The sequence below is a fragment of the Nannospalax galili genome, unplaced genomic scaffold, assembly GCF_000622305.1.
Source record: "Nannospalax galili isolate Female #2095 unplaced genomic scaffold, S.galili_v1.0 scaffold1024, whole genome shotgun sequence".
Lineage (NCBI taxonomy): Eukaryota > Metazoa > Chordata > Mammalia > Rodentia > Spalacidae > Nannospalax > Nannospalax galili.
In genome coordinates, this window is record NW_008351455.1 from 1,013,558 (window position 1) to 1,034,834 (window position 21,277).

General features: G+C 42.2%; 1 protein-coding gene across 3 annotated transcripts in view; it reads right to left on the reverse strand.

Moving 5' to 3' along the window:
* Positions 1–21,277, reverse strand: part of Rftn2 (raftlin family member 2) — a 75,493-nt gene that overhangs the window by 15,431 nt on the left and 38,785 nt on the right. For all 3 annotated transcript variants that reach the window (XM_008848300.3, XM_029553624.1, XM_029553623.1), the window contains 3 exons: positions 16,171–16,292; positions 13,538–13,641; positions 210–288 (listed from right to left, as the gene is read on the reverse strand). In XM_008848300.3, coding sequence (XP_008846522.1) covers positions 210–288; positions 13,538–13,641; positions 16,171–16,292 — 305 coding nt within the window. The remainder of the gene's footprint in view (positions 1–209; positions 289–13,537; positions 13,642–16,170; positions 16,293–21,277) is intronic.

A 21,277-nucleotide genomic window follows, 5' to 3' on the forward strand; every position in this document is an offset into this window, starting at 1 on the left:
ACAACTTTTGGCAGTTGGTTCTCTCTCACAGTGGTTTCTGGGGATCAAACTCAGTTTCTTTTTCACATGCTGCTTTAGAAGACAGTTTCCACGTGGAGTTCATATTTCCTCATCTTTGCTTGCATTTGGAATGACAGAGAGAGTCTAAGGATGAAGTGCTTTAGAATGGTCTTTTATTCATAGAGTCAAAGTTGGTGAATTTTACTCACTTCTGGGGTCTGAGCAGCTGGATGCCACATGACGGGCCTCTGAAGGAACACGACCTGCTTTGTAGCCAAATTCCCTTCACTGCAAATTAGAACAATAAGATTAGCATTTGTGAATTAGTAATGTTCTTTTCTTTTAATTCTAGAGTGCTTTTTACGAATTTTTAAAGTTAGCATAAAACTAATGGGTTTCATTATGACATTTTCATGCATATGTGTCATTATACTTTGATCTAGTGAATTAGTAATTTTCATATCTATAATTCACATTTGGTTAGGATGGCCCAGGCATATATTTTTGTAGAATAATCTCCTAATTTCAAAATAATTATGAAATACAATTCTGTGTAAGTTGAAGTTGGAAAAACAAGAAGAAAAAAAACCCTCTATTAAATAAATGATTAAGGGGATTGGAGAGATGGCTCAATGGTTAAGAACTCTTGCTGCTGTTGCAGAGGACGCACATTCAGTTCCAGAACCCATCTTGGGTGGTGCACAACCTCATGTGACTCCAACTTCAAGGGCTCTGATGCCCCCTTCTGGCTTCCACAGGTACCTACACATGTGCCATTCACTCACATAGACACACACATATGCACATAAATAAAACAATATATATATATATATTTTGCCTTTTTGAGACAGGGTCTCCCTGTAGCCCCAGCTATCCTGAAACTCACTGTGTAGACCAGGCTGGACTTGAACTCACAGAGATCCGCCTGCCTCTGCCTCCTGAGTGCTGGGATTAAAGACGTGCACCACCACGCCCAGCATAAAACAATATTTTAAAGGATTAATTAAAAAGAAAAAAAACTTCTAAGAATAATATAGTCATTGCAAAAGAAAACAATTCTGATTTATAATCTCACAGTCTCTGGGTAGCTATTTTCTTTATTTCCCCTCATACTTTTCAACACGTGCGCACTGTGTCTTGACATGTTTTTATAAACTGTGACAGTATTTTTTTTGTTTTAATTAGTTAATTAAATTTTACTTTATGTGTATGAAGTGTTTTGCCTGCATGTATGTAAGTGCACCATGTGCATGCAATGCTGTGGAGGCCAGAAGAGGCCGTGGGAGCTCCTAGAACCTGAGCTGCTGATGGTTGTTAGTGCCCAAGTGAGTGCTGAGAACCAAATCTGGGTCCTCTGCCAGAGCAGCCAGTGCTCTTAAGTGCTGAGCCATCTCTCCTATCTCTGTGATATTATTTTTAAAGCTATAAAAGAGCTTCAAAGAATTAAGGCACCAAAATATACTGTTTTTCCTTTGTTTTTTGGAAAATTAGTTTCCTCCTAGTTATAAATCATGCTATTGTAAAAATATGTATAGTCTTCAATTATGAATTATTTCTTTGAGATAAATTTTCTGGAATGAGATTATTAGGTCAAAAAGTATGACTGACCTTCTTGGTATGCATTGTTAAAATTAGAGATCAATTTGGGCTCCACATGTGAGAAATTATATGTATATTTTCCATTGAGAGATTTCAGCCACAGCCAGTTTCATTTCAGATGCCTCTTTGTAGTCAGTCGCTCAGTATTCTCCTTATTCAGCTATCATCATGGCAAATTACCCCTTGCCAAAGACTACTTAGGGTTTGTATTCCTCTGAAGTGTTTCTCAGTCTCCATGGATTTATTGGGAGGAGTGTCTGTAGTTAATGTTGCTCAGTTACGACTTTTATTATGCAAAAAATCTCAACAAAACCTACTATTAGTAGCAATTTATTCTGTGCTCTTTTTCTGGAAAATGAATGCGACAGTGAAACTCTGGCCTAGATGTGTACAACAATCAACTGGACACTATCTAAAATTCCAAACTTATTGGTACTTCTGAATTTTGGAAAATACCAATTCTTCTCCTGAAGTGGTGAGAAGAGAGTGCTTCAATTTGATTTTTAAAAGACTGCTTGTAGTCCAGTTTCATTTTAGTTTGACCTTATCATCTATCAGAACAAAAGACTGCATGATGTAACTTTGGGGACTAACTGAAATCTTGAGAAGCTACAGGGAAGGGATTAGCATACAGAACAGGCAGAGAGGCACACAGTACACTGGGAAAAAAAAAGACAGGGGCTTTGGAACCAGGTGCTTCCTGGGTTCAAATCCCAGCCATATCACAGCACCTAAAGCCAACTCTTTGTTAAAATAATTTCTCTCCTCAGTCTCCTATCAAGGACCTAGGAAGGATAAAGAAACAAAGAGCTTCCCAGCACTCGGGAGGCAGAGGCAGGCGGATCTCTGTGAGTTCAAGGCCAGCCTGGTCTACATAGTGAGTTCCAGGACAGCAGGACAGCAGGGGCTACAGGGAGACCCTGTCTCAAAAAGACCAAAAAAAAAAAAAAAAAAAGAATAATTTTTTTAAAAAAGCATGTGCTCCAGGTCGAGAAGCACACTAGAGAACCAGGCCAAGATGAGAAACACAGGTCAAGGTAGGTATGGTGGGTGCCTCTGTAGTGACTTTTTCCCTGCCAGTTATAGGTTGGGGCAAATCTGAAGACAAGAGGATGAAATGAGTCAGATATGGTGGTGTTTGCCTTTAATTCCAGCACTCGGGAGTCAGAGGCAGGTGGATGTGTAAGGGTTTGAGGCCAGCCTGGTCTACTAGCAAGTTCTGAGTTCCAGACCCCTAGAGCTACAGGGAAACTGAGTCTCAAAAAAGTAAGCAAGCAAACAAGACTCCCTTCCTTCCCTCCCTCCCTTCCTTCCTTCTTTCTGTCTTTCTGAGACAGGGTCTCCTGCAGCCCTCCTGAATGCTGGGATTAAAGGTGTGGGCCACCAACCCTAGATAAAACTCATTTTCTAAAAGCATTCTTGTTGTTTAACTTTATGTTAATCTTTGATGTTAATTAACTTGATGTTAATCCTTGATGTTAATCACCATGACCTTCTATTGTAAAACATGTCCTTTAAGTTTTTTTTGGACTATTTTAGACAGAAAAGCTACTTAGAACCATGCTCAGGACATATTTATTTTGCTAGATTTAATTATTAATTAATTTCTGACCTGATTTTTCTGAAATATAAAGCAATTTGGGTTGTAGGTAAGAGGGTACTCCCTCATTAGTCTGGGACATGAATCCAGGCAGCAACCTCAAATTCTGGGAGAGTATATGTCAGTAGATCTCAAAGCAGTGTGGGGAGAAGGATAAAGGGGTGCTCTATCAGAGTTTTGGTTGGTTGGTAGGTGGGTTGTGGTATACATCAAGAAAAATAGTCCTCAGATGGTCGAAAGCCTGGGCTGAGAATCAGTGCCTGCTTGTTTGAAATAAGATTCTCTGTATCAGTGTTCTGCTGGTATTGAACACATTATGCAGACATGGCAAAGGGGAGGTGAATGCTCTGCAGCCACGTCAGTGGGACAGTGGCACAGCCAAGCCTATGACCCCTGTGGAATGAAAGGGACCCATCTCTGAAAGGGTGGAGGCTTTGAAGACATGAACCAAGGGCTGTTCACTCTCAAAAGAAACAATGGATAAAATAATACCTTCCAGTGGTTCCAGAAGGAGTGGTTTGGGGCCTCTCCCTAGGTAAAGACCTGAAAATCCTTTTCAAAATGGTACACAAAGGGACTAGAGAGGTGGCTCAGCATTTAAGAGCTCTGGCTGCTCTTCTAGAGGACTCGGGTTCGGTTTCCAGCATCCACATAGTGGCTAATAATCATCTGTAACTCCAGTTCCATGGGGTCTGAGGCCCTCTTCTGACCTCCACAGGTTTTGCATAACACGGGTACACTTCCATACATGCAGGTAAAACACATGAAAGTAAATACATTTTTTTTAAGAGAGAGAGAGATTTTCCATAGCAACAACTCATCTATCAAGAAAAAGATGGGGACTTCCCATTTAGCAGAAGCTCATAAGGGCTAAATTAACAAAGATCACTTGACCTATGAATGTTCTTAACACAAAAGTCTCACCGTGTACATTAGTGCCTTTGTTTCTTGTGCTAGTCCTTTAAGGTAGACAAAGTGGATATTTTCCCATTTTTATGGACAAGAAGATTGGTCTCTGGGGCTCTAAGTGCTTTTCTCTGTCTACTCTTTAGTTCTCATTTGTTTTTATGGAACCATAATACCTCAACATGTCAAGGCTGAATAAGTTCAGTGAAGGCCTGACTAGGTTTTTGTTTTTTGTTTTTTTTTTTTTTTTTGACCAAAAAGCCTTATAATTTGTGGATAAGGGCAGTCTACTTTGAAAAAGTCCAAGTTGTTTTTTTTTTTTTTGGTGTTTTTGAGACAGGGTCTCCCTGTAGCTCCAGCTGTCCTGGAACTCACTATGTAGACCAGGCTGGCCTTGAACTCACAGAGATCTGCCTGCCTCTGCCTCCCGAGTGCTGGGATTAAAGGCGTGCACCACCACGCCCAGCAAAGTCCAAGTTTTTATTAGCATCTCCCATGTTAAGATTTCAGTTTATAATGTTCAGAATACATTGTAGTAAAGAATAATAAGGAACATTAAAAACAACTGTTCTTTTTTTCCCTTCTTGAGTCAATTAGACTACTTAAACAGGCCTAGTAGGTCTTAATGTTAATATGGAGACAGTAGCAAGTTCAGAACCCCTGGCATTTAAACACATCAAAAATGAGTCACTGAAAGCTTTGCTTAAAAATTCCAGTGAAGGCTGGGCAAGGTGGCACACTCCTTTAATCCCAGCCCTCAGGAGGCAGAGGCAGGAGAATCTCTGAGTTCAAGGCCAGCCTGGTCTACACAGTGAGTTCCAGGACAGCTGGGGCTACAGGATGACCCTGTCTCAAAAAGACAAAAATAATTCCAGTGAATTCAGGTTTGCCAAAAGTAAAGAGTATATTATAAAGATAAAAAGCAACAGAAACAAGACTGAAAAGAGTCCTGTATATAGTTTGTCAATATTTTTAGTGATATTGAAGTTTTTAAGTTTTTTGTTTTTGGTCTTTTGTTTGTGCTTTTGAGACAAGGTCTCCCTGTACTCCCTGTAGCTCCAGCTGGCATGGAATTCGATATGCAGTCCAGGCTGGCCTCAATTTCACAGAGAGCCACCTGAATTTGTCTCCTGAATGCTGGAATTGAATGCTGGATTAGGGCTGTGCCACCGCACCCAGCCCTAAAATTCTCTTTGTAGATGTTATAAGAACAACTGGCATTGCTAGGATCCTATTCTATCCTTCCTCCATGTAGGTCCCAGGGATCAGACTCAGTTGTCAGGCTTGGCTGCAAGTGCTGGCCCAAGTTTCTCTACATTTTAAGACGTGCTTGTTGTCCAATGGCCAGTCTTTGAAACTGCTGTAGGCAGCTCCCAACTGGAATTCACACACCACCACCTCTGCCTGTTCCCATCTTTCCTATCTTAAAAAAATTGCATGTGTATGTGTAGTGCATGTTTGCATGTGTGTGGGTGCATATGTGTGTGAGCCTGCATGTATGTGCACATATGTATGGAGGCCAAAGGCTGATGTTGGAGGTCTTCCTTGATTGCTTTGAAGTTTATGTATTGAAGCAGGGTCCCTTACTTGAACCCATAGCTTGCCAACTTGGCTAGACTAACCAGTCAGGGATCCTGTCTCTGCCTGCCAAAGTGCTAGAACACAGGCAGACCTGACTTCACATAGCTGCTGGGGATTTGAGCTCTGATTTTCATGCTTTTAAGGCAAGCATTTTACCCACTAAGCCATCCCCCTAGCCCTTCCCCATCTTTTGAGAATAGTTTCAAGTGTGATCCCAGGGTCTTGGAGAGGGTGATGTAGGTGTCCTCTTTAGGGCTGAGTATTCAATAGTCACTTATTCTCAGCACTTTGACCAGTCCTGAGTGTCTACAGTAACCACTTCCAACTGCTAAAAAGAAGCTTCTCTGAACATTTCAGAAGGGGGGAAAGGAAAGAACATATAAAAACCAGAGGAAAGAGTAGAGTGTTGTGGAATGCTGTCTTCTGGGTATGACTTGGCCACTGCATTCTTGAACTCTAGCAGCTGTAATTACTTGCATAAGTTTTGTACAGGATCCAAATCCTCAACATTCCTGAGAATCTATAAGCAGTTAATGGTTTCAGGAGAGAAATGCTTTCTGCAGTGATGTAGTCACTGGTACCCATGCTCCTATAAATAACCCTAATTAAACTCATTGGTTCACCAAAAATCAAGCAAACAAAAAGAATGAGTTTGTCTATGACTGCTTAGTCACTTGTGAAATAGTCTTATAAGACTTCAACCTGGTGTGGCAGCATATGCTTGTGATTCCAGCACTTGGGATACAGAGGCAGGAGGATCAGGAGTTCAAGGCCAGCTTCAGCTAGTGAGTTTGACACCAGCCTGGGCTGGACGAGGGCTTGTGTTAAAATAAAACAACAAAAACCCTAATTAACAAAACAAAAAGTTTCATTGCTGGGCATTGTAGCATATTACTATAAATCCCAGTCTTTGAGAGGCTAAGACAGGAGGACAGTGAATTTGAGGACAGCCTGGGCTACATAGTAAGTTCCAGGCCAGCCTGGGTTACACAGGGAAACCTTGTCTGACAAACAAGCAAGCAACCAAGCAAACATGAGTTCCTATATGGATCATTAAACTAGAGGAAATAGAGTTGCTATTAGAATAGTTGGTTTTTTTCTGAGTTTTGCTTTACCTTATACATTAATAATTGCCATTGTTTAGCTTTTGCAACTCAAAAGCAAATGAGTTTTACTTTTTCTTTTGAAAACCAAAATCATAGGGCTGGAGAGATGGCTCACTGGTTAAGAACACTGGCTGTTCTTGCAGAAGACCCGGGTTCAAATCCCAGCACCCACATGACAGCTAACAACTGTCCTGTCCGTAACTCCAGTTCCAAGGGATTTGATGCCCTCTTCTGTCCTCCACGGGCATTGCATGACAGGGGTGCACTTACCTACATGCAGGCAATATGCTCATAAACATAAAAAATTAAAAATAAATATTTAAAAAATCAAAATTATAGGACTGGAGAGATGGTTCAGTGGTTAATAGCACTGGCTGCTCTTGCAGAGGACCCAGGTTCCAATCCCAGCATCCACACGGAGGCTAATAACCATCCCTAACTCCTGTTCCAATGAATCTGACACTCTGTCTTGACCTCCTCAGGCACTGCATGACACAGGTGCACTTAACATGCATGCATGCAATATACTCATACACATTAAAGAAATAAAAGTAAGAAATAAAAAAATTAAAATTATAGAATTAAGCTTCAGCTTGCAATTTTGTAGCTATCTTTCTAGTTACATGGTTCCTCTGCCTATGATTCTGATTTGTTTTTTCAGATATTAGTATTTGTGTCATAAAAGAAGCTGGGCATTGTGACCCATCCCCATAATCCCAGTACCCAGGAGGCTGAGGCAGGAGACCCGGATTTGGTGACCAGCCTTGGCTATATAGGGAGAACTTGTCTCAAAATAACAAAACCCAAACCCCAAATTACCACAGTTTAACTCCTCCCAAAGCCCAGATGACAATCTGCAGAATGTTAAAAATACAAGTTCAAATGAGGAAAATATTGGTACCTGGAAGTACAGTCTATATAATAACTGAAAACACTGGCCTTATCAAAATGCTGTCCATGGCAAGATGACCATGCTCTCAGCTCACTGTGGAAGTAGACGATACCATTTCCATGGAACTTAAACTAGGTAAGATAAGGACTGTACAGACCACACTCTCTCCTCTGAATGACAATATACATGGGCAACCCCTGTTTTGACTGCAGGAGGCTTTGCAGGACATGATTGGGACACTTAAGCATCTTAGGCAACTCCACAGACTTCTAAAGCTTCTGAGTTGTGCTGCATGCAGGGCTGCTGAGCCTTTCTGGAGGGAAGGAGGAGGGACAGGTCTACCAAAAGCACAGGGAAAAGGCATTTCTCACTCCACTGGTTTTCACATTTAATTTTTTTTTGTTTATTTATTTTTATTTTATTGTGTGAGTGTTTGGTGCTGGGAACTTGTGCTGTATAGCTTTAGTGTCAACTTGACACACCTGGATTGAAGAAGCCTCAATTGGGGAATTTCCTCTATTGGACTGGCCTGTGGCCATGTCTGAGGGGCATCTTCTTGATGAGGGATGTGGGAGGGCCCAGCCCACTGTGGGTGGTGCCACCCCTGGGCAGGTGGGTCTGTGTTGTATAAGAAAGCAGGCTGAGCATGGGCCAGGGGAGCAAGCCAGTAAGCAGTGTTCCTCCATGGCCTGTGCTCCAGCTCCTGCCTCCAGGTTCCTGCCCTGAGTTCCTACCTTGGGCTCCCGGATGAACTGTGACCTGGGACATGTAAGCTAAATAAACCTTTTCCTCCCCAAGTTGGTAGTGGTCAGAGTATTTTGTCACAGCAATGAAGAACAAACTAGAAAGAAATGGACTCAGGTCCTCTGCAAGGGCAGTTAGGGCTCTTACCTGCTGAGTTATCTATCCAACCCCTATTTTTCACCTTCTCCTTAGGTACCAGGCCTAAATTTTTTTTATTACATTTAACAAATAACTAATTAATTAATTGTGTGTGTGTGTGTGTGTGTGTGTGTGTGTGTGTGTGTAAGTCAGAGGAAAACTTGTTCTGGTTTCTCCTTCTACCATGTGGGTCCCAGGGATTGAGCTCAAGACATCAGCAGGCTTGGCAGCAAGTACCTTTACCTGCTGAACTATCTCACTGGCCCAGGGACCAGGCCTTAAAAAATCCTCATTGTAGCATTACTTGATTAAATTGTACTAAAAAGCCCTGTCTTTAAGTTGTGACTTCTGAGTTATAGACAAGGTTGTAAGCCCTTTCTTCTCTCCTGCATTCCAAGGTGTCCATTTCTCTCCCCCCAACTCCCAACCTATCCCTAGCCCCCATTCAGAATTCTGCGTCACCCAGGGATTCTTACCTATTCCCCATCATAACTAACACAGAAGTGGGGTAGAGGAGAGCAAGGCTGCTGTATTTTTGTTTTGTTTTGAAACAAGTCTGATGTAGCCCAGACTGGCCTTAAACTTGCCATGTAGCTGAGGATGATCTTGGAAACCTGATTCTCCTGCCTCCACCTGAGATTACAGGCTTGCCTCCACCACACCTGGTTTATAAGGTTGTTGTTTTGAGGTAACTACACAGAGGGAAATTAGGCACTTCCTTCCATTTTATTCCAGGGATTTAAAATTATTTATTTATTTATTTATTTATTTATTTATTTATTTATTTATTTATTTAAACAGGGTCTCCCTGTAGCCCCAGCTGGCCTGGAACTCACTAGGAAGCCCAGGCTGGCCTTGAACTCACAGAGCTTCCCATGCCTCTGCCTCCTGAATGCTGGGATTAAAGGAATGCACCACCACGCCCTGCCAATTTAAAATTAAAAAAAAAATTTTATTTTACGTGTATGAGTGTTTTGTCTGTCTAAAGGCGGCCAGAAGAGGAGGATCAGATCCTCTGGAACTGAAGTTCAGAGCGGTTGTTAGTCATCACGTGGGTGCTAGAAACTGAACCTGTGTCACTGCAAGAGCAGCCAGTGCTCTTAACCCTGAGCCATCTCTCCAGCCCCTCTGGTGATTTTTTTTTGGTCTTTTTGAGACAGTGTCTCCCTTGTAGCCCCAGCTGACCTGGAACTAGACCAGACTGGCCTCGAACTCACAGAGCTCCTCCTGCCTCTGCCTCCCAAGTGCTGGGATTAAAGGTGTGCACCACCACACCTGGCCCAGTGATTTTTTTTTTTAAAGTCTGTAATATTAGCTCAGCTAATCTGTTTCTCCATTAAAATTGCTTTGAAGAATTTTCTGGTAATGCTCACCTTGATTTCACCAAGAGAAAAAGGACTGGGTCTATGTTATGATAGCACAGTGGTAATGCTAAAGAGATTCTGGCATGTTTTTAGGCCAACAGAAATAATCTTAGGATAGTATCAGGATACCAGATTACAGCATCATGATGTTTCCATAGTAATGCAACTTTAAACCTTGGCCTCAGAAAGTGAAACAATTGTAACCCAGAGACTCACTGGAAAATATGCTTTGGTACTGTGATAACAGGATGCCTGAGAATCATGAGGGAAAAGAGGGGAAATGGCTCTTGTGAGCCCATTCAGGTATGATTCAGGCAGCAGAGAAGCAGGGAAAATCAAATGTTGCATGAAATGAACATATCTAAGGAACGAAGTTTTCACTAATAGTGGCTCTGAGTTACATATTTCAGACATGCAGACCCCAAAAGGAAGTTCATGTCATTTCTTCTGGGTGAAAGCACATGCATCTTTATAATACCACTTATTTCTGTTGCTTTTACTGTCTTATAATCCTCAGTGCTGCTTTCCTTTTGTAAATAGGGAAACATACTAACATGTTTTCTGAAATATCTTGATTTTGGACAGGCCAGCCCATCATGCTTGAACAATTGGTTTTAACCTTGTAGAGATTTCAATTCTGCTAAAGGATTTAGGTCCCCAAATGATAGCTCTAATTTGTTAGCCTAATGTGCTCAGACCCTGCATAGGTTCTTTGCATTTATTTTCTTAATTAATGACAGCCCACTAAATGTTGATATTATTGTACTATTTTCTAGATAAGAAACTAAGACTTAGAAATGTTAGGTAAATTACCCAATGTTACACAGCTAGTGAAGTTACAGTTACATAAGATCTGTTTAGTTCCAAAGCCTTGGAGTTTAACTGTTTTTTAAATTTCAGAGCTAAAAACTTTAGGTTCTATCCTCTACCTTGACTAAGATCAGCCAGATGTAATTTTTCTTTTAAAAGATGACTTGAATGGCAATGATTACTGCATATCTGGACCAGAATAGAAAGGCAGAGGGTAAACAGTTCTTATCAGCAAGCTTCATCTTTATATTTGGTGTAACTTGGATATGAACTATGTCCACAAAAGGCTCATGTGTCAAAGCTTGGTTCCCAGATGGGGGTCCTGCTGAGAGATGATTGGGTCATGAGGGTGCTGACATCATTAACAGACTGACCCACTGAGGAGTCCGTCACTGAGTGGGTAGGAGGTGGGGCACAGTTGAAGGAAGGAGGACATGGGCATGGCTCTTGTCCCGAGACATTCTGTCTTACTGGCTCTGCTTCCTGGCCTCCATGAGAGGAGCAGCTTTGCTCACTACACGCTGTCTGCTATGATGTTCTGCTTTCACACCAGCCCACAGTGATGAGGCCAAGTGACCACAGACTGACACTTCCTAAACCAGGAGCCCAAAAAAATCTTTCCTTCCTTAGGTTGTTTTCTTAGGTGTTCTGTCATGGTGACACAAGTAACAAGTACTCAGAAGGACCCAGATAACAAAATCAACAATATAAGAGTGGAACACTATGTTAGATGCCGAATGATGGCTAGTCCTTTCTGTCAGGACCACACGAACCTAGACTTACATGCCATCTGATTTGGTGCATGCTTGCAGCCCATCAGGGTTCCATAATTGGTTTGAACTAAAATTCTCTTGGGCTGGACCTTCTGCAGTTTGGTACAAAGCAATTGAGTATGGCTCTGTTTCACAGCCCACTCCCACTCTGCAGTATACTTGAGGCCACAGAACACTTTAGTCTCACCCTTAGGCTTAGTCCTGTCATTCCCAAACCCACCGTGACCGGATACAGGAAATACCACTGGAGCTCCAGCCCATGTTCTGAAGCTCAGCATTGAGTGGGCTGGCTGCCAGAGGCACTGCCCATTCATTGAGAGCACTGTGGGAAATACTTAGATCTGAGACCAGTCAGAATCATGGAATGACTGGGAAAGGCTAGCTATAGTTCTCCTTAGGGAAAAAAAGGAAGAGGAAAGGTTCAGAATTCATACATTTTGGAAGGTTTATAATCCTAACTGCACCAGGCTATATGACATCCAGGAGAACCTTCAAAAAGAGACAAGGGCACTATACATAGAAATTGTTCAGAGGATATGTGCAGACCCTTGGCATGGACATCCTCCGTGGGGGGCAGGAAAGCAGAGGAGTTCCTTTGTCTTTCACTCCCCCTTGCAGATTTCTGAAATGTCCATGTATTTGAGGCCCTCAGGGTAATGCAGATGCCAGGGTTGCCCTCTCTAAGCTGCTGACTGCCCAAATGGGGTGACCCTGTAGTGTCTGCATTTTCATGGCTCTCCTAGTGATTCGTGTTACCTGTTCTTTGAACTAATCTTGAGGATTACTGTCGGAGTGAGATTTGACAGAAATACTCAGAAAGTTGGGAAATACTCTTTTGGGGAGTTGCCACTCATTTTGAGAAGTTATGGATCTCTGAGAAGGAAAATGGACAAGATGTGTTGCTTGCTTCTTACCACTCCTCTTTTGGCCTTTAAGCTTGAGTATCTTTACTGTGCCTTCCTTAATCCCTGTGCCCACACAAAGGTGTGCCTTTGCTCTAAAGCCATATACAGCACAGATTTATTTTTTATTTTTAAAAATTTTTATGTGTATGCGTGTATTGCCTGCATGTAGGCAAGTGCACCCATGTCCTGCAATGCCCGCAGAGGTCAGAAGAGGCTGTCGGATCCCCTGGAACTGGAGTTATGGACAGTTGTTAGCTGCCATGTGGGTGCTGGGATTCGAACCTGGGTCTTCTGCAAAAACCACCAGTGTTCTTAACTGCTGAACCATCTCTCTAGCCCTACAGCACAGATTTTTACAGTCTGCTAAGACACTGGGACAGATGGGAGGACCAGAGGAGCAAGGGAGACCAGGAGGGAGGAGTTGTCACCCATGTCCTTAGTCATCATAGTCATTTGGAACATGGAGCCACGATGACTCTGCCAAAAACCAAGGCCCCTAGGGTACTGTGCCATACAGGGCAGGTAGTCACTGACCCAGACACAGCAACCATGACAGTCAGTTATGTTCAAGGTCCCAGTGAGGGCAGCGGGGACATCTCAAGCTGACAAAATAGTGAAGCATTTTACACATAAGAATGAACTGTCCTCTTTCAAAAATGAATTTAATAAAAGTGTAGTGATTCAACTTTTCTTCCCCAAGAAAGTCAGTAAGAAGAGGAAAGGAAAAGGAAAAGTGAGTTCTTGAGAGGTGCTGACATTCCGGTTTCAATGTAGGTTTTGAAACAAGATCATGCTGCAGGGCACAGCTAAACAGCCACACTGGAGGGGAGGGATGAAGGCAGCAGGCACGGTTTTCTTTCTGCCTGCTCCAGCCTAGGACTTGTGCTAGGGACAGCTTTGTACACAGAATGTAGAGGCCTAATAGTTTTCACTTCTGTGTTACAGAAGTAACACAAAGGGATTGGATTTGCTGATCTCCAAATTCTATGAAGTCAGGCTAAAAGTTCTGTGAAATGTTTCTTGTAGCCTTTAAATAAACATTGGTTAAATTATTTCACAAAGAAATACATTTTAGAATTAAACGAGTAGGTGAGAATACTTGGGATGCTTGGGCATTACCTGTCATGTCTCAGTATAGGTGTAGGCAACACGCTTGTCAGAAGCCATCCGAATTCAGCCAGAGTGTGGAGCAGAGGGCCATAATCTGTTTTGATTTCACAGCCCTGTGTGAAGAAGCATAAGAGCTGACAGTCTAATGACAAGGACAGCTAGCCAGCTACACTGATAACTAGGATGGAGAGGTGAAGCATGTTATGATGGGGGAGTTCACTGTCCATCTGCTATGATTTTCAGACCTTCATTTTCTGTGACTGCTGATTTCTTAGAAACACTGAGAGAGGAGGACAGTGGCCATTCAGGCCTTTATTTGGTCTTGTTAGGCTATGATCCTCAGATTCTAATGTGTGGAACAGGAAATCTGTATTTTTCTTTTCTTTCTTTCTTTTTTTTTTGGTCTTTTTGAGACAGGGTCTCCCTGTAGCCCAGCTGTCCTGGAACTCCCTATGTAGACCAGGCTGGTCTTGAACTTGCAGAGATCTGCTTGCCTCTGCCTCCCAAGTGCTGGGACTAAAGGTGTGCGCCACCATGCCCAGAGCTGGATAGAGCATGCTGGGATAGGAGGCTGAATATCCAAAGACTGGTCATGTGAGAAATGAAGTACATTCTTCCTGGCCTCTTGGTGAGGCGACTTGTGAGACATCAGACCCTCCCACTGGGCTGTGTGCCAGCCCCTCCCATACTTCCCAGGGAAGTCAGCAGCTCAGCCTGAAGAATCTGGAAGCCTTGCCAAGTAACCTGTAGGTATGCAGGATTCTTGGTCCCTTCTGTCGCTGAAGAACCTGATGGGATTAAGGCTAGTGCAGCGCTGAGATGGGGGCTGGCCAGAGCCCAGGGCAGGTGCGGAGCTTTTTCAGCTTTTATATCTACTTCCTGTGTGCCCCAAGGCAAGTCTCTCTACTTCCCTGGGACTTAGAAGGAAGAGAAAGGAGCATGCTGGGTACTCTTTAGGGATCTGGAAGAAGTATCCCATAGAGCCTTGATGTGTTATAAACAGGAATGTGTTTTATTTTTATGTGTATGAGTGTTTTGCCTGCACGTATGTGTAAGTGCACCCATCACGTTGCTCTGCACAGGGGCCAGAAGAGGGCATCATATCCCCTGAAACTGGAATTATGGGTGATTGTTAGCTGCCATGTGGGTCCTGGGAACTGAACCCAGGTCCTCTGCAAGAACAGCTAGTGCTCTTAACTGCTGAGTCATCTCTCCAGCCACAGAACCTGTATTTTTATTTTTATTAAATTAAATTAAATTAAATTAAATTAAATAATGTATTTATTTATTTTGGTCTTTTTGAGACAAGGTTTCCCTGTAGCTCCAGCCAGCTTGGAACTTACTATGTAGACCAGACTGGCCTCAAACTCCTAGAGACCTGCCTGCCTCTGCCTCCTGAGTGCTGGGATTAAAGGCCTGTACCACCACAGCTGGCCGGAATTTTTTACTTAAAATTTTACTTCTTTTACCCAAAGTTTCCATACCCCCTCAAGGGGATTTTAATTTCTTTGAAAATGAGTTAAGGAAAGTCTTCCTGCAAGACCCTGACTGTGAGGGGGCAGTCCAATGGATGACATCTGAATTCAGAGTGCACAACTGCAACAGCAATGTCAAGTCTGATTAGGAAAGACAGTGCTGTGAGTACTTACCTGACCAGGTGAGAGAAAGAACACCGTGGGTAGTTCTGCCTTCAAAAGTCTATTCATGAGAAAACGTGTCATAAGGGGGCTGGAGAGATGGTTCAGTGCTCTTGCAGAGGACTTGGATTTGTTTTCAAGCACCCACATGGCAGCTAACAACAATCTGTTACTCCAGTTCTAGGGAATCCAGCTCCCTCTTCTGGCCCCTGTAGGCATTGCACAACATGGGTGCACTTCTGTGCATGCAGGCAATACACAAATACACATAAAAAAATTTTTTTTTGGTCTTTTTTGAGACAGGGTCTCTCTGTAGTCCCAGCTGGCCTGGAACTCGCTTTGTAGACCAGGCTGGCCTTGAACGCACAGAAATCCGCTAGCCTCTGTCTCCCGACTGCTGAGACTAAAGGTGTGCACCACTATGCCCGGCTGCACATAATTTTTTTTTTTAAAAATCAAAAATATTTTAAGTATAGCCAGGCATGGTAGTGCACGCCTGTAGTCCCAGCACTTGAGAAGCAGAGGCAGGTGGATCTCTGTGAGTTCGAGGCCAGTCTGGTCTACATAGTGAGTTCCAAGGCAGCTGGGGCTACAGGGAAACCCTGTTTTAAAAAAACCCCCCAAAAATTTTTTTTTAAAAAGTGATTTTAGGTTAAAAAAGTGTATCTTGTTGACTGCTTGGAGGTTAAAGATTAGTTGAGTGAATAAATTATTATTTTTCAATTATTGTCAAGGCATTTTGTAGTGAGGATTTTAGTACCAGAGAATTTTGACTAGAGATAGAGTCTTGAATTTTGGGAATCTTCTATTAAAGTACAGATAATTATTTTTGCTATTTTACCAAAAAATTAAAATGGGTAAAGCATGCAGAAGAAGTTTGCCTGTTTGTTTGTGGTGACATTCTGAAGACTAGACCATCTGTGTTTAAGGATACCACATGTACCAGGCACTAAAGGTCTTTAGTGTGTAAAAGGAAAGCAAAATTGTCAGAAAACTGCAGCTCACCTCAATGACGGTCCATTGTTCTACCACAATAGCATCATTTCCTTTCCTATTAGAGCCTGGAACTCCAAAACCTTCTTCTTCATAGATAAAAAATCCTTCCAAAGATTTAGACAAATGGTCCCCTGGTGGGAAAAAGTATAAAATTCAGAACAGTCATAAGTAAATGATACCTGTTTCTAAAGATCACCTAACTCCTTAAGCCAACCTTTATAGTAAGCTGAAAGAAAAACCTTCCAATTGAAAAGCATCTGTTTTCATGGTGGAAGAGTTGAACTCAGTGCTAGAATAATTTCCTAGTATGTTTGATGCCCCAGGTTCGATCCCCAGCATCAGACAACAAAAGAAGCTGGGTGATGTGGCTCACACTGTAATTCTAGAACCTGGGAGGTGGAGGTAGGAGGAAGATCAGGAGCTCAAGGTCATCCTTAGCTGCATAGCAAGTTTAAGGCCAGCTTGGACTACAAGAGATGCTGTCTCAAAACACATACTCAAAAAGGGACTGGAGAGACAGCTCAATGGTTAAGATCACTTGCTGCTCTCCTAGAGGATTAAAGATCAGTTCCCAGCACCCAAATCCAGTGGCTGAAAATTTAGTAACTCCAGCTCCAGTTCCCCTCCCCTAACCTGCACTGCCCCTCCATAGCCTGTTCACATGCATTCTGTCATAAATGTCAAGGCCTGGGCCGGGAGTGGTGGTGCACGCCTTTAATCCCAGTACTCGGGAGGCCAGCCTGGTCTACATAGTGAGTGTCTCAAAAAGACAAAAAAAAAAAAAAAAAAAAAAAAAAAAAAAAATCTCTCTCTCTGCCCCACCCCCCCGTAGCCCCAGCTAGCCTAGAACTCATTACGGCCTCAAACTTATAGATATCCACCTGCCTGTGCCTCTCGAGTGCTGAGATCAAAGGCATATGCCACTATGCCCAGCTCTTTTTTTCTTTTTTTGAGACTAGGCTGGCATCAAAGTTGACATGTAGCTGAGGTGACCCTCCTGCTTCTGCCTCTCACCTGTGGGGGGGGGGGGGGGGGTGTCCCGCTCTGACCCCGAAACCGGGGGGGCCGTCGTGTTTAAAATAGGGAGGGTCGAAAAAAAAAAAAAAAAAAAAAAAAAAAAAAAGTCAAGCCCTATTGAATCAAGCCTGTGTACCCAGATGTGCCACAGTATGAGTTCATCCATTCTGGAGCCTCAGCCTATCTAAAGTTACTCCCTTAGAGAAGATCAACTGTCCCTCACCCAGGAGTTATCCGCTGCCAATAGTTCCTCAGCTAAGGTTGGGACCTCCTGCCCCTGTCCACAGTTCTATGCTGTTTTTTTTTCTGATTGAGTTTGCATGGGTCTGTGCATGCTGTCACCATTGCTATAAGTTCATTTAGCAAGTTCCTAGGAACCTGGAAGACTCTGTTTCTTTATGGTCATGTACCACCCGTGTCTCTTACAATCTTTCTGCCTCCTCTTCTACAATGGTCCCTGAGCCCTGGGTGGGTGAGGTTTAATATAAGTTCTATCCAGGGACACACACTCTGAAGATTTTATTTTTCAATGAAAGTGAAGACAGTTTTATATTTCATTGAATTAAAATCAAACATATACATGGAAACGAGCAGAGAAGAAACAAGATTAAATAGTGTGAGAGTGAACAGAAAATCCCCAAAACATCTAGAAATGACTTTCATCTCAAAATCAAATTTTGATTTCTGATTAACATTGAAAATATTAATCCTTGAAATTAGAGATATAATATTAAAATTAGTGCGTGGTAAGAGCTTTAAAAATTATAAACACAGAGCTTGGGAGATGGTTTAGTGGGTAAAGTGCTTCTGGTTGTGGTGACAGATGATCTAGGATTTGCTGACCTACCAGCTCAGCCAAAATGGCAAGCTCCAGATTCTGCCAGAGACTCTTCCCCCCCCTCCAAATAAGGCAGAGAGTGATAAGAAAAAGATACCTGACATTGACTTCAGGCTTTACACACACATGCATGGGCAAGTGCTCAGGCATACATATATATCACACATACACGCACACACACAGTTATAAACACAGAACAATTATTTACATTGATGCATTAAAAATCTAAGCTCCCCAAAATAAATAGCGACAGGAAGACCCTAAACAGAACTCATTGTCAAAAGAATTCCTGCAGGGAAGGAAGTTTTCAAGGAAGGCCTCTCTGACTTTTTCTTGAATAGTTGACAATGACCATCTGGCCTAAATGAAAAGGATTTAATGGAAATTCTATTGTCTCCTACTTTGCAATAGAAGACATTTTTTCTTATGGTCATGTGCTGGGTAAACATTGTAGTTTTTATGTAGCACAATGTCACATCAAAGTTTCCCTGTTTGATTCTTTTCAAAATAACAAAAGCTTAGGAAGCTTTCACATAATAGTTTAAGCTTAAAGATAATAAAGACAAAACTAATTTCAAGTTAATTTTTAGTTTTAATTTTCATTAACAGAACTTTCAGAGCAAATGATTTTTACTTTTTTAAAAAAATCATTGCTCTAGGGCAGAATGCAACAAATCATTTACATTTTTTTGGAGTGGTTCCCAGGAATGCAGTAAAGCTTAATTTACTAGCTGGAACTGGTTTTCTACTTATATGTTCTACTTTCTTTGAGTGTAGTTTTCCACTGTCACAACAGAGTGACCAGTGGAATAAAATATGATCATCTTTAAAATTGTATATATCTCAACACCTTTTTTAGAATGGGGCTATGAATTTTTAAAATAATTATATAGTGCAATAATTCTGTAGTTAATTTCAGACTTTTGTTTCTTTGGGGACTATGCAATTTGAAAACCATAGAGCATATGGCTCTGTGTCTGTTTTTTTTTTTTTTTTGGTCTTTTTGAGACAGGGTCTCCCTGTAGCCCCCGCTGTCCCGGAACTCACTATGGCCTTGAACTCACAGAGATCCACCTGCCTCTGCCTCCCAAGTGCTGGGATTAAAGGTGTACTCCATCACACCTGGCCCCTGTTTTCTTATTTTTAAAAATAGTTTATTTATTGTTTTTATTTTATGTGTATGAATATATTTCCTGCATGTGTGTAAGTACACCTGTGTAGAGCAATGCCTGTGGAGGACACCACTTCTCCTAAAGGCTAGCTCTCATAGCTTTGGAGAGCACTACACAAGCTGCTGAGGGAGAACATCAATCAATGGTCCAATACCAGCTTCAAGACCAATTAACCACATCAATGACCAGCACAGTATACAACATTGGTGCAGTAGTGGCCCTTATTTTTCTTTTTCTTTTTTTTTTTGTTTTTTTGAGACAGGGTCTTCCTGTAGCCCCAGTCAAATTAGTATCCCCAGATGTTCCTCAGTGCAAGTTCATCTACTGAGATCTAGTCAGCTTATCTAGAGTTCTCACTTTAGGAAGATCATCTCTTCCTCACCCAGTACTAATCATTTGCCAATATTTCTTCAGTTAAGATTTGGGTGTGCTGTCCACTTCCCCAGTTCTATGCTGAGTTTTTTTCTGCTTGAGTTTGCATGAGTCTTGTACATGCTGACACTATTACTGTAAGTTCTAATGAGCAGGGTCCCAGGAGCTTGTAGGACTCTCTTCCCATATGACCATGCACTTCTTCCCTGGCTCTTACAATTTTTCCACCCCCTCTTCCACAATGCTCCCTGAGCCCTGGGTGAGTAAACTTTAGACCCATCCAAGGATCAGCACTCTGCAGACTCTTAATCTCTATGCTTTGGCCATTTGTGACCTTTTGTGTCCCTGGCCCTCTGTTGCACGAGGGAGCTTCATTAATGAGAACTGAAATATTCATTAGTTCCTTTTTACCCCTTGTTCTGTCTTCCATGAACCTTAGGTGTAGAGGTTGCATTGTAGATGTGCCACTTAGGCTTGGACAATTCACAGACAATGTCTGTGTGTGACCAGTTGTGGTACTCTGTAAATAGTCTCCATCTGGTGCAAAAGAACCTTCTTTGATGAGTGGTGACTGGGATAGTTGTCTGTAAATATGAGGATGCATATTTTGCACATAGTAAGAAATTACATTAGTCTAGGCATTTGACAGTCTTGTGGTTTTCTCTAAGATCTATGACCTCTCCAGTCACGTGTGTTTGGCTGTTTACAGTACCACATAGCATTTCTTCCCAATGAATGGGCTTTTAGTCGAATTAGGTAGCTGTTGATTGCCCCCAAGATAAAAGTGCCACTACTGCTGGGCGTGGTGGCACATGCCTTTAATCCTAGCACTCGGGAGGCAGAGGTGGCAGATCTCTGTGAGTTCAAAGCCAGCCTGGTCTACATAGTGTGTTTCAGGCCACCTGGGGCCTACAGGGACTACAGGGAGACTCTGTCTCAAAAAGACAAAAAAAAATTATAAATTTTTTTTATTGTTTTTATTTTATATGTATGAGTGTAGTGCCTGCATGTGTGTAAATGCACCCAATGTTATGCTATGCCTGCAGAGATCGGACCCCCTGGAACTGAAGTTATGGATGGTTATTAGCTGCCATGTGGGTGCTGGGAACTGAATCCAGGTCCTCTGCATGAGCAGCCAGTTGCTCTTAACCACTGAGACATCTCTCCAGCCCTATTTTCTTTTTTAAAAAAAATTATTTTTATTTATGTGTGTGTATATGTGCTTTCTTGTCTGTATATGTACCACATGTGCTCACAGAAGCCAGAAGAGGGCACCAGAACCCCTGGAACTGAAGTCACAGGCAGTTATGAGCTGCCTTATATGGGTTCTGGCAACTGAACCTGAGTCCTCTGCAACAGCAGCAGCAACCAGTGCTCTTAACAGCAGAGAAGTTTCTCCAATTCTCTGTCTGTTTTCTTGTTTTCAATATTGGAATATATAATACTCCTAAACTTTTTTCTTTTAAAGATAGGGCCTCAGAATGTAGCCCTGGCTGGTTTTGAACTCACTTTGTTGTCCAGGCTAATCTTGAAATCATGGAGATTCAAGGAGTAAACTACTACGCCAGGCCCTAAACTTTTTTCCTTCTATCTTAAAAATTAATTATTTAATTAATTATTTAGTGTATGGGGCTGGAGAGATGGCTCAGCAGTTACGTGCACTGACTGGTCTTGCAGAGGACCCGGGTTTGATTCCCAGCACCCACATGGCGGCTGC